Below are 14,268 nucleotides of genomic sequence, written 5' to 3'. Positions count from 1 at the left end.
CAGGCGCGCGTCGCGTACGCGACTAATCTCAACCGAACCGCAAACTGCTACGCGATCACACCGATACTAGGAACGAAAAGTGTTCATCGTTGCTATCTTAGCTCGGCGGTTTCCTGCTGATAACGTTTACCGACACCCTGAAACGCAGAAATGACGCGACAACTAGCAAAAAGAAGACCGAACAACGCGGAATCTAATCCGTTCGTATCGACAAATTTTTCCTTCCTTCCTTTCTTTCTTCTTCTTTTTTCTCTTTTTTTTTTTCTTTCTTTTAATTATCTCTTCACTCGTTATCGCTCGAATTGTTTAGACGATGGAGGAAAATTCGTTGGAAACTCGGGTTGGAAGGGAATGATGCAACGGTCGAGAAGGATTGTTCCCAAAGTATGGATACATTTTTTTGTCGACACTCTTATCTCCGCCGCGATGATTTTACATCGAGATAAAAGCCCTACGAAGAAATTGGTGTCTGTCGACGGACGAGGTCGATGAACGAAGTAAAAGTTCAAAACTTTTCACACCCTTCTTTTTCCTTTCTTTCTTCTTCCTCTTTTCTCTCGGATACAAAAATTCTCATACTCGACAACATCGTCTCGATACTTACGTGAACGGCGCTCGTGGAATCCGACGATGTGGCCGAGACTAGCTGCTGGTTCTGGTTCTCTATCACCGTCTTTATTTGCTCCAGCACCTGCAAATGAACAGCATACACGCTCGCCAATTATACCCGTTTTTAATCGAACATCGCCTCTGTTTTGACCTACATTCTCGAAATTGCAAGCCTTCAATTAACCCTTTGCGCTCCAATGGTGACTCTTTCGGATTGATTCAGCGATTCGAATATTTATTTATGTTTGATTTTTTTTTTAAATATCGCTTCATGAGTGGATTCCTAAGCTCTTCAAGTATAATCTTGTAGAACAGATTTTTATGTTTTGACATTCGTCATCGAACAACGAAATGATTTCTACTCGTTAAGAAATTGACGGTAGAGAGAGAGAGAGAGAGAGAGAAAATAGTAACGAAAATTGAGATGCTGTAAGTGAAAAGAAAAATAAGAATAATAGACTGTGAGAGCAAGTTATTGGGATAGTTTACTTGAAGATGAATTTTTCGTTATTTCTATTAGTTAAAAAATCGATAATAGAGAGAAGGAAAATGAAAAATAAGAATAATAGACGATAAATGAGAGCACGTTATTGTATTCATTGTTAAAATATCACACAACAATATAGGTTTTTAATACTCAATAAATTATCATTCTTTATATATAAAGAGAGAGATGAGATATTAAAAAAACTTTTATGCGTTAATTTGTTATCACGTGAAATCATTTTAAGAAATTCATTGAATTGAGGAAATCGTGTGGAACTGTTGGTTTGCCCGAGCTGGAAAGGAGCGCAAACGGTTAAAAGCAAATATAACGTTTCTTTTCGAATTTTCATATCGTTTTGTTTCGAAAAAGGACGAAAGAGAAAGAAGAGAAATTTACCCGAAGGGATATCCTGTGGCTCTGCACCACGTGCAGATTGTACTCCTTGTGCTCGATCTCGTTGCTCTTCCTCGTTTGCCTCCGCTGCAAAATAAAGGGAGAGAAATGGTGCTTCTCCTCGTGAAAACAATTCCGCCACTTTCCTCGCCTATCAGAACGGAACGCCGCTTTTTCCCTCTCGCGCGAGGAGGAGGATCGATTCTCGACAAGGTTTTCTAAAATCCTCGCCGTGCGTGAAACTTTCGAAAAAAATATTGTTATTCAATTCAACCCCTTTAAATAAGCTCTGCGCGCGAATAAACGGAGGAAATGTAAATAAATAAAGCGAGTGAACAAAGGAAATGTAAATAGATACAGGCGAAACAACGTAAACAAACGAATGGGTGAATGAAAACGGACGATTTATCAATGTATTCCACGTGGAGAGTCTACGAGTCCCGTTCACACCGGGATTCCAGTTAAGTTATTCCACATACATCTGTTTCAACAAAGAATTCTTCGATTCCTTTATGCTTCTGACGAGAAGATCACGAATAATCGTTTCTGAAAGAGTTTCTATGATTCACGATGAGATATTTATTTTATTCGTGTCTGTCATTTTGTTTAATTTTAATTGGATCCTGTTCTGCTTTACGTTTATATTAAACTATTAAAATTTCTACCATTTCAAGGATTTTTTGTTAACGTTTAGAGAGGACGTTTCGCGTCCTTTCTTATCGATCACAACTGGTAGATTTTACTGCTATTTATGCATATATTTTTAGATACACGTTTAGATATTAAAGGTGTCACAAGCTGTAGCTAATAACCAAATTTCCTGCTTCGTTTCATTATTTAAGTTTAAAGATGATAGAATAGTTCTTAAAGGCTGTGCATAACATCTTAAGACTGTCTGTATATGTTGAGGTGCTAAATTTAAAATCTCGTGAACGATGTTAATGGATTAGCTATTGAACAAAGAAAAGGATTATAAATCAGCTGGAATTTCAATCGACAAGGATTATTCTGGAAAGGAAGAGAAGTAATACACGCGATCATCGCAAATCGAAGCCGCCTGTCTCGATTTTCCGCGCACATTCCGGTTGCCTCATAAATAATTCAACGAGGTGTTTCCACGTTTCGGTACTCGGTTTCGAACGCTCAAGTTCACGGTCGGAAATCCAACGACTCTCCAACCGTCTTCTCTCGAGGATCGTTCTCCTTTCATCGAGAAAGAAAGGAAGAAAGAAAGAAAGAACGTGGTTAAATTCGAGGATGAAATCACAGCACGGCGGACGATTTAAAGAAAAGGAAACGGGTTGGAGTCCGCGCGAGACTGCGCGGCGAGGAAATTGGAAGACGAGTCACGAGCCGATCCTGGACATGCGTAATCGCTTTAACTCGATTCACGCGTGCCCAGAATGCCTAGCCGGCCATTTACGCTCATTGGATAATACGAGAACAACGCCTCCTCCGCGCCCTCTGTTTATCATTCTCCGCGGGAATTGCATCAATCACCGTGAATCAAGCACCGTGATGCGATATTGTTTTCCAACTAACCACCGTCATCTCGACCGACAACTGATTTTTTCCATCCCTGATTTCTTTCTTAATCCTTTCGCTATTAAGGGCGACTATAATAACATGCTACTGACTATATGCTATGAGTGACTATAATCGCTCTATACAAAATGCCATCGATATAGGTGCCATCGTGTTATAGGCACCTATAGTCGCTCTGCATAAGATGCCACTGAGATATTATAGGCGACTATAGCTCTCCATAACATAACTGACGTGCTATGGGCGACTATAATCGTTCTATGTAAAATGCCACTGATGTACTATGGCTGACTATAGTATATATAGTCGTTCTTCATAACATGCCATTGACGTGCTATGAGTGATTATATGAGTTCTGACGTGTAATAGGTGACTATAATCGCTCTGCATAAGATGCCACTGAGATATTATGGGCGGCTATAATCGTTTTACATAAAATGCTATTGACATGCTATGGGCGACTATAATCGCTCTATGTAACATGCCACTGACGTGCAATGAGCGACTATAGTCGTTCTGCATTATATCGTCACTGACGTACTATGGGCGACTATAATCGGTCTATATAAAATGCCACTGACATGATACGGCCGACTATAATTGTTCTGCATAAGATGCCATTGACGTGCAATGGGCGACTATAATCGCTCTATATAACATGCCACTGATGTGCAATAGGTGACTATAGTTGCTCTGCATAAGATGACACTGACATGCTACGGGTGACTATAATCGTTTTATATAAAATATTATTGACATGCTATAATCGCTCTATATAACATGCCACTGACGTGCAATGAGTGACTATAATCGCTCTGCATAAGATGCCACCGAGATATTATGGGCGACTATAATTGTTTTATATAAAATGCTATTGACGTGCTATAGATGATTGTAATTGCTTTATATAAAATGACAGTGACATATTATGGGTGACTATAATCGCTTTGCATAAGATGCCATTGAGATATTATGGGCGACTATAATCGTTTTATATAAAATGCTATTGACATGCTACAATCGCTCTATATAACATGCCACTGGCGTGCAATAGGTGACTATAATCGCTTTCCATAAGATGAGACTGAAATACTACAAGCGACTATAGTCAATCTACATAAGATGCCACCGAGATATTATGGGCGACTATAATCGTTTTATATAAAATGCTATTGACGTGCTATAGATGACTTTGTAATTGCTCTATATGAACATGCACATGCTGACGTGATGCTAATGAGGTGACTATAATCGCTTTGCATAAGATGCCACCGAGATATTATGGGCGACTATAATCGTTTTATATAAAATGCTATTGACGTGCTATAATCGCTCTATATAACATGCCACTGACGTGCAATGAGTGACTATAATCGCTCTGCATAAGATGCCACCGAGATATTATGGGCGACTATAATTGTTTTATATAAAATGCTATTGACGTGCTATAGATGATTGTAATTGCTTTATATAAAATGGCAGTGACATATTATGGGCGACTATAATCGTTTTATATAAAATGCTATTGACGTGCTATAATCGCTCTATATAACATGCCACTGACGTGCAATGAGTGACTATAATCGCTCTGCATAAGATGACACTGACATGCTACAGGTGACTATAATCGTTTTATATAAAATGCTATTGACATGCTATAATAACATGCCACTGACGTGCAATGAGTGACTATAATCGCTCTGCATAAGATGCCATCGAGATATTATGGGCACTATAATCTATTACATGCTGTAATCGTCTATATAACATGCCACTGGCGTGCATAGGTGCTATAATCGCTTTGCATAATAGATTGAAGACAAGCGACTATAGTCCATAGATATTATGGGCAACTATAATGCTATTGACGTGCTATGGACGACTATAGTCGCTATATATAAAGTGCCATTGATATGTTATGGGTGACTATAATGTGCTACGAGCAACTATAATCATTCTATATACAATGCCACTGACGTACTATACTGAGCGACTATAATCGTTCTATTTAAAATGCCATTAATGTACTATCGACGACTATAGTCGCTCTGCATAAAATGACACTGACTTGCTACGGGTGACTATAATCGTTAAGCATAATGTGTCACCGAATTATAATACTTTTTAAGGCGACTTTGTATAAGATGTATGAAATTTCTTTTCTCAATAAACACCTGTGGAAGCAACTCGAATTGTGACGATTTTTCTCGAGCACATTTTTGGAGAAGTGGCGAAAGGGTTAACCGTCGTCGATCCACATCTTCGAATTCTACTCTGGGCGAAAATTCGAAAACAATTTTTCTTTTTCCTTTCGTCCACCTCCTCCTCTTCCTCATCCCGATCCCGTGAACGTAAGAATAGAAGAGAAAGGATACGAACCTCGAGGGTGGCCAGGCTTGCCAGGGACGAGAGCGGTCGGGTGTGCGGCACCTCCCCTGGGAACACGCTGTCGTGCGAGACGGACAATTTTCCGGCTCCTCCTCTCAGCTTCACGAACGAATCCTCTATCGAATTCCCCGTCCTTCTGAGGAACACGCTGTTGGAAAAACAAAAGCACGAATGAGAGAGTACGTGTCTTTTTTTTTTTTTTTACGAGGCGAGTCTAAATACAGCGACGATCAACGTCTTTTGCATTGCGAAAGAATCGAAGGGTCGGTCGATCGATCGAGTCGGACACCGAGCGAGGTTGTATGTACGACTCGCAATCGAGTTACGAAAATAAAGGGGGAGTGGTGGGCCGGCGCGATATCGAGTCACGCGTGTGCACACGCATGCGCGGGTTTCGAGCGATATTTCAACAACAAGCCGTGTGGAAAAAGCGAAACTCGATCACGGTCGAATCGGGCCAAGGATAAGTCGATCCTTCTTTCCACGCTCGCTCGCTCGAAACGCGCATTTTGTAAAAGATTATTATCGTCAGCGGAACCGCGATCGATATATATATATCATTTTCGGTGGCGAAAACGAGAAGGAGAAGGCTAAGGATGAAAGGAGAGGGAGTAGTGGGCGAAACGAGTCGAATGTTCTCGACGATATTTATTTTGTTCGAAGGAGCGGCGCGAGGACGATGCTGCACCTTTTCCACGCGGATCGCTCGTTGAAACGGTAACAGTACGATTGCGTTCTTAACCTCTTCGAAGACGTCGCACCGTTACTTTCCAACCAGTGATCGTAGTCGAGTAAAACAAAACTTGATCTTCGGGTTTTTTTATATAAGGGTTCTTTAATTTTTCTTTTTTTTTACTTGGGATAATTTTGAATTAAAAAAAAAGATTCGTTACAATACTTTCGAAACAATAATTGTCGAATGAAATAAAATATGTCTTCGGGTGTTCTAAGTTAGTCAAGAATAATTTTTAATTTAAAGAATTATGGACTTTAGTTCGAGTTTCTTTTCAGAAACGAAATTTACAATACTTCCGAGCCGTAATTAATTGTCGAGTGAAATGAAACATCATCTTCGAGCTTTTTATTCTTATTATTATATAAACGATTCTGTATCGCATAAACAGTTCCTCGACTCTAATTTTTTTTCAGTTAGAATAAATTTAAATCGGAAAAGCAGCTGCAAGAATCAAGGAATTAACCTTCTTTTTCGAAGCATTAATCAAACATCTTTTTTTTTTTTTTTTTTTTACTTAATAATAATTTAAATAAAGAACAACGTCGTTCCTCCGCCGGTAAAAAAGGATAACACCTGTACGATTCGAAAATTATTTAATAAACTCACCTGTCACGATCGCACGAGTCGGTGAGCAGCTCGCTGGCGCTCCTGCTGCGAGCCTCCTCGGCACGTCCCGCGGGATGTCTGTCGGTGATCTCCTCCCTCGGCACCCGCACGAGCTCGGCCTCTCGATCCGCGTTGGCCCCCAGCCGAACGTCGGCCGCGCCCCGACTCTTACGACGGAAGATCTTCCTGAGGCCCCGAAGCGGGTGGAAGCGCCGCTTCTTCGGCTCTGCCCAACCGAAAAAAACAAACGAAATATCTAACTAAAGCGTAAAATTAAAAAAAACCGCCGCCTGAGAACTTTCTCTCGAACGATTGCGCAACGAACGGTTGTCGTTCACGTTTTCGTAGCCAGTCGTAGTATCAATGGGAAGTGAAAACTCTCAGAGAGAGAGAAAACGAAACGAAGGAACGGCCAATCCGAGTTTCTCTCGAATTAGAAACGAGCCGCTCTTCCGTTTCGTTCTATTTTTTTCCATCCTCTTGGAAAATGGAATTGCGAGAATCGAACACGAGAGAGATAATAAATGAAATTGATAAATACGGATGGTTCTCCACCTGATAACACGCCCCTGATTAAAGGTGAAGAGATTATCGAGGAAAAAAGCTACGGCTAAGTAATAAAGGCTATCGATCGAGAATCGATAATCTGATCTAATCCCTTACTTATGTTTTTACTTAGAATCTTTTTTAAAATTGTCCCCAATCAATTTCAAAAAACGAATGGACGAATCTCGATCCCTGCGTTTCGACGACCCACTTCTACGAATATTCCATATACTTTCATCGAGGAACGAAAGCTCCTCGCTGAAACCCTCCTCTTGGGAATGGAAGAAGAATGGTAGGTGCTGGATAAGCAAATAACACTTCGAGAGAAGGTTGCACTCGTTAACGCACGGATGCCTTTTTAATTGCGGGGAAAAAAGGAAAGGGAGAGGTTGCGAAGAGAGCGCGCTTCGAATCGTCGAAAAGGCAGGGAGCAGGAGTGGTGGAGGATAGCAGCGAATTTAATCGATCGCGATTAAAAACCGCCTATCCCGTGCTCTCGAGACCGAAGAAGCATCGTTTCGGCAAAGGATAGTTGCTTTTTCGCTTCTGACACGCCGCATTCCATCGAAAACCTTCCCTCTGTAACGAGGAACTGGCATACACCGAATCGTTTTTCGAGGAGATCGATCGAAATATCTCCACCGCGTATGGAACGACGCGATTCGCGAGCGAAACGAATGAAAAATGGTGTGTTATTATTTGTAGGCGGTGTCTACGTTACCAAACAGGTCCAGAAAATCCTCATAGTATTGCATCCGAATATTTTGCATTCGTATGTTGTAATTTTACGAGATTTACGGGTTTCGTAAGTCGCGTATGCACAGCCATGCATTTAACTGGCTCGAAGATTTGATAATACGGAACACGATCGATAAGATTAGCGATAACTCTATCAGTTGATATTCCTTATATGGTCGAAATTAACTATAACAACGATATAACGTTTTATTTTTTTTTCTTCTTTTTTTTTTTTTTTTTACATCCGTATTGAACGGATAGATATAGGTACCGAAAGATACTTAACGCTTATCTTTAATTCGTAGGGTTGTGTCCCAGCCAGTTACCCAGCTACCGCGACCAAAGCGTCGAAAAAACGGTTATACTCGGTCGGCAATTTCACTCGGCCGATTATTGCTGCTGCTTCGATCTCGAGCTGTCGCCTCTTTTTCCAACCGTTCGCTTTCACGCGGCCACTCGTTTTAATTTATCTCGAGTTAAAGTTATCGAAAGTTCGTCTCTCTCGAACGCGGATAGTTTCGATGATTGGAAATCCCTATAATTCCTGGTGGAGGTGCGTGGAGAGTAACGCGATACGACGACTCGGCGCTCGAGCAGCGGCCATTCATTTTGCGATTGGCCATGGCCTCGTTTCTCGATTCTTTCTGTAAATATAACCGTGCATGCGTGTTCTTGCACAATACGCCTAACCTCGCCTTTCTTCGCCGCCGAATTTCCGCTCGACTCGAACGTCCCAATTACGGTGGACACAAGTCGTGTGTCCAAGGAAAGGGATATTATCCGTTGAGTTTTATCTCTCGACTCGGTCGATGCGCGTTCTCGCACTTTCGACAAAGTCGAACGTGTATCCGTCGTCGAGTCTTCTCTTCGAGAAACACGGCCAATCGCGAAAAAACGTGTACTTGACACTCTGGTGGCGAGTGTGCTTTTCACGCATCAGTTCACCGCGACATCGCTCAACCGTGAAAAATAACCGTCACGCGCCAATCGTTTCGACGCGCGATCTCTCCGTCGGTGGGCAATAAAAACAGCTGTTTCCACTGTTGGCGAGGAGACCGACCCTCCCTTCCCCCCGGCCCCGCAACGGACGTTTACATAACCGCGGCTTGCCTAATTTCGGCTTCGAATCGAGCGGATAGAAGGAAAGAAGAAGGAAAACTCGCGGTCGCAGAGATCTGCTTATCCCGACTTTTTCTCGTAGAACGTTACCCCGAAATTTGATCGTCGTAATTTTTACGTTTATTTCTACGTTCTCGTAGATTCGATACGATCGAAAATTCGACGCCCGTTGTAACACAAAATTCTTTCACAGAGATAGATAAAATTGCGCCAAAGTTTGGTTACCCTCGAACTCGTTTTAAACCCGTTCCACGCACACTTCGGATCCGAAAAAATTCGCTTCGTTTCGAAACGAGTCGTCGGTTCAGATTTTCGCAATTAAGGGAAGCGATTCCTCTCGAAAACGTTTCAGTTTAAGTTTAATCGGTAATCAGCCGACCGATTCGGATATATTAGCTTACGAGAGTTAATTTAGCTCCCGAGTGGCTGGTAATTTACCGGAGGCTAATGAAAATAAAGAGGTCGTTGGACCCGCTCGGAAACGCAGCGAGCGACCAAGTCACGTTCCGAGACGAAGACGGACGAGTGTAAAGGGCACTCGGTACTGGATTGCCCTTTAATAACTCGTTGGCGACCATTATTCCCGTTCAACTCGTCGGAGCTCAAACGGAAATCTTACGCCGGAAACTTTCACCTTAATCCCTCCCCTCCCCTCCCTTCCCCTTTTACTCTTGCACAAACTTCTCTCCCGTGTTTTTCTAAATCCGCGGCGACTCGCACGCGATCCATCATCCTCGTAATTGCCTCGTTCGAAAAAGAAAAAACTTCTTTTCCCGATTGAAAAAAAAAAAAAAAAAATGAACAAGATAATCGTCGATCAAACGTCGTTCCTCGGATAAATTGCGGATAAAATACGAGCCGCGGCGGTTTACGTAAATCCGTTTTTCACCGCGTCTCAGACCTTGAAAATACGTATTCCAAATATATATCCCCTCGTCTAGACGAAATCCAATCCCCGAACCAAATGCAACGAACTTGATCGATACGCGACGACTTGCAAATATTCGACGATCGAGATAGAACAATTACTTCCTCTACTCACCTTTGGGAAGGGGATCGACGCTGTTCTGCGCGGAGTACTCGGCCAGCGTTCGATGATGATGTTGATGATGGTTCTGCGGGGGGGGCGACGCTTCTCTCACGCAGCCCATCAACGTCAGGGCGCCCCCGACCCCTCCTCCACCTCCGCCGCTGCCCCCTCCACCGCCCCCGGTGGCGGTGCTCGCCGACATCCTGCTGCTCTGAAACACCCCGAACAGCCATGTCGCCACGTAAGATTCGGTCACACGTTGGTACCACGCGGTCAGCAACGTGTTCTCCGCCCTTTTCCACCTCTTCCACCCGTCCATCCTACTTCTCTGCGTGCGACCCAAACGATATCGATCTGTGTGCCAGCTGACCTTAGTTCATACCGACCTTGCACAATGCCTCGTTACCATATTTACAAGCTGTCAAAGAGGGGGACCGACCGACCGGTTCCTCTCCTCTCGATATTCCAGCCGAGGAATTTCTTCTCTCTCTCTCTCTCTCTGTTCACGCGCTAGATCGATCTCGTTAGATTAATTCGTTGTTGGAACGACGAAGAATGGCCGCCACCAGAATCACTTCTCCTCTCGGACGAGGAACGCGTCCCTTCGCTTCATGGTGCAAGCAAAGTCGTGGAAACACTGGAAAAATTCTCGACACGCACGATGAATTTCGACGGATCTCTCGGCCGAAGGAAGGAAAGAGGCGCCACGCGACGAATTCTCTCTCTCTCTCTCTCTCACTTCAACGACACGAAAACACGAGGAGAGAGAGATAGGGCTTGGCTCCTTTGCTCCGTGCCGCGACGGCTCTGACGATGCGTCTCCGGGGTCTCGCTCTCTCACTGTAGCAATGGGTCAGGAGATGGTCTCCATGGTAACTGGAGGGGTGCAGGAATGGCACGGTATCGTGCATCGATTGCACCCTCGCCGCTCGACCCTGACCTTCGCACAGCTGACGGCCACTTTGGATCCGCGTGCAGGGACGTTGCGTCGGAATTGACGCTGCCGGTTCTCGTTAACCTCGTCGTCACCCCTTTTTTTCTTTTGCATCAAATGTTTCTTGCCAGCTTTTTTTCACCGAGATTGGATGCGTTTCGATAACTCTTTATTCCTTTATCGAAGAAAGAAGACATTGAACAATCGTTTTCGAATTGTTGTTTCCCTTCTTTTTTTTGGAACGTTCGGTGAATCTCTTGGTTTACTTAAAATGAAGTTCGAAGTTAACGTGTAAAACTTTCGTTCTTTTAATATTTTAGGTGGAAAGGAAGAAAATTTGTCGAATCAATATTGTTGTTATTTTGATATTTTAAGTAATGAAGATGCGTCTTGTATTCATTCTCTATTATTCTTGTTCTTCATCTTCTTATTTTTCTTCTCTTTATTTGTTGAAGAGTAAATAATTATTGAATAACGGAAAATCAATCTCGTCTTCGAACTAACTAATTTCGTTCCATCGAAAATTTTGAAAGTAATATTCAAGTTCGATCGAATTTAAAATCAAGAAAAAATTTCAATTCAAATGAAATTGACGGGCGATTTTTCAGAACTATCTTCGATTAAAAATTAATATTATTTTAATTCACTTTAAATCCTCTTTCAAATTAAATATTATAATAAATTATCCAAAATTATTGAAACTCGTTTCAACCTTAATAATAAATATACTGCATTTTGAATTTATATTTATTAATAAAATGTCATTGATCATAAATTTATTTAAACTATTTAAACAACAATGCACAGATTTATTAATTCAAGTATTTCTTATCGTGGATTAATTTTAATTTTCATCGATGTATCGTTCGAAATCACGCGAGGAGAAACGCGTGCAAAAGTTAATCGAATTGGGTTCGCTGTAACCAACTGTGTCGACTGGTTCTCGTCACTCGATATCACCCTCTGCTCGCCAAAGTTAACCCAAAGTTGAAGCAAAGACGTTTCTCTGTTTCAACAGCCAGAGAGAGGAAGAAAGTTTACTTTGACGTTCGCTCTTTTAATTAACCAGCCGGTCACGCGTTATCTTTTCTCGAACAAGGCGAAACTCGCCCGCTCATCCGCCATCAAAGAAATCTTCCTTATTAATTTTTCTTATCGAAACCCTTTCCCCTCGAGAGGCGAGTCTCGTCGGATTCCGATTCGAATGGCGAATAAAATTGACACGTTTTTAATCGTGAGTATATATTTTTAATTAAAAAAAAAAAAAAAAAACTGTAATTTTCTTCTGCATAATTTTCATTTCATTATCGAGTTACACGTTTTATTTTTCTTTTATTATACTTTTTACGCATTTGTAATTATATCTGTTGACTGGTTGTGCAGTGGTGAACGATAAATAAAATAAATAAAGTATACGGATTTAGCCGTATGAATATAATTTTTATAACTTGAATGGGCGTATCTGTTTACAAAATATCTGAAGATAAACAAAAGATAAACAATTATGAAACAGTGAGTGCTGGCAACGTTATTTATAATAAAATTATAAATAAAATTTCAGTGAACTTTATACTATATAACAATATCCTTACAAATTGCAATAAAAAGTTGTTATACTGTTTTCTAAAAACAGTTTTCTAAAAAAATAAAATATAAAAGATCAAAATCGAAGATTCGTTATCTTTGATTAATAAGGGTAGAGGTATTGATTTGATAAACAGCCAGCTCAGATCTTTATTACTCCTTCGTTAAGAGACGTAAGAAAATTACTTTGCGTTTCAAAACTCATCCTCGTCGATATATATATATATACATATGTATATATGTATATACATATATACACACGGGTGCAATTAAGAGCATACACGTGGTGGAAGGGAAAGTGGCTACTCCCGACAATTTGCCAACGTTTAATCGCGTTGTCAAACGCCTAAAAGTGAAACCATCAAATTTACCCATCAACTTTCTCCTTATTTCTCGCCTCGAGAACGATATCCTCCCGAGACTTCGTAATCAGCCCGCTTCTTGTCGCGTTCAACGAGGCATCGATACCGTCGCGAATATCCTACGAGTCTCTTGCCTTTTACCATTGTCCTGCCATTTTTCTCCTTCGTTCTCTCGTCCTCTTTTTTCTTTTCTTCTTTTCTATCTTCTCCTCTTTCCTTTCTTCTTTTCTATCTTCTCCTCTTTCTTTTCTTCTTTTCTATCTTCTCCTCTTTCTTTTCTTCTTTTCTATCTTCTCCTCTTTCTTTTCTTCTTTTCTATCTTTCCTCTTTCTTTTCTTCTTTTCTATCTTCTCCTCTTTCTTTTCTTCTTTTCTATCTTTCCTCTTTCTTTTCTTCTTTTCTATCTTTCCTCTTTCTTTTCTTCTTTTCTATCTTTCCTATTTCTTTTCTTCTTTTCTATCTTCTCCTCTTTTCTCTTTTCTTCTTTTCTATCTTCTCCTCTTTCTTTTCTTCTTTTCTATCTTTCCTCTTTCTTTTCTTCTTTTCTATCTTTCCTCTTTCTTTTTTTCTTTTCTATCTTCTCCTCTTTTCTCTTTTCTTCTTTTCTATCTTCTCCTCTTTTCTCTTTTCTTCTTTTTTTTTCTATCTTCTCTTCGTCCTCTTTCCACTTTCTTTTCTTTTTTTCTATCTTCTCGTCCTCTTTCATCTTTCTTCTTTTCTTCTTTTCTATCTTTTCTTCGCCCTCTTTCCACTTTCTTTTCTTTTTTTCTATCTTCTCGTCCTCTTTCATCTTTCTTCTTTTCTTCTTTTCTATCTTCTCTTCGTCCTCTTTCCACTTTCTTTTCTTCTTTTCTATCTTCTCGTCTTCTTTCATCTTTCTTCTTTTATTCTTTTCTATCTTCTCCTCTTTTCTCTTTTATTCTTTTCTATCTTCTCCTCTTTTCTTCTTTTCTATCTTCTCCTCTTTCCTCTTTCTTTTCTTCTTTTCTATCTTCTCCTCTTTTCTCTTTTCTTCTTTTCTATCTTCTCCTCTTTTTTTCTTCTTTTCTATCCTCACTTCGTCTGCTCGTCCTCTTTCCTCTTTCTTCTTCTCTATCCTCTCGAGGAGAAGTGACTTTTGTCGATAGAAGGCCCACGATTCGACAAACGCACGAATCGATACCCGCGGTGATGGATTTTAACGCTCGGCCG

The 14,268-nt window shown here is 41.0% G+C and overlaps 1 protein-coding gene across 4 annotated transcripts in view; it reads right to left on the bottom strand.

Annotated features, from left to right (window-relative positions):
• Positions 1–14,268, bottom strand: part of LOC100872435 (uncharacterized) — a 59,455-nt gene that overhangs the window by 17,579 nt on the left and 27,608 nt on the right. For 2 of the 4 annotated variants that reach the window (XM_031918580.2, XM_086906620.1), the window contains exons 3-7: positions 10,210–10,408; positions 6,765–6,990; positions 5,414–5,570; positions 1,493–1,576; positions 605–691 (exon numbers count right to left, since the gene is read on the bottom strand). In XM_031918580.2, the coding sequence (XP_031774440.2) occupies positions 605–691; positions 1,493–1,576; positions 5,414–5,570; positions 6,765–6,990; positions 10,210–10,399 (744 nt within the window). In that variant the 5' untranslated portion in view covers positions 10,400–10,408. The remainder of the gene's footprint in view (positions 1–604; positions 692–1,492; positions 1,577–5,413; positions 5,571–6,764; positions 6,991–10,209; positions 10,409–14,268) is intronic. The other 2 variants (XM_086906622.1, XM_086906625.1) reach the window with 1 other exon arrangement.

Source organism: Apis florea, unplaced genomic scaffold, assembly GCF_048593485.1.
Source record: "Apis florea isolate Af1SG1 unplaced genomic scaffold, ASM4859348v1 contig_2495_pilon, whole genome shotgun sequence".
In the NCBI taxonomy this organism is placed as follows: Eukaryota; Metazoa; Arthropoda; class Insecta; order Hymenoptera; family Apidae; genus Apis; species Apis florea.
Note: the sequence above shows the minus strand (reverse complement) of the source record. Positions and strands in the feature narration are given on the sequence as shown.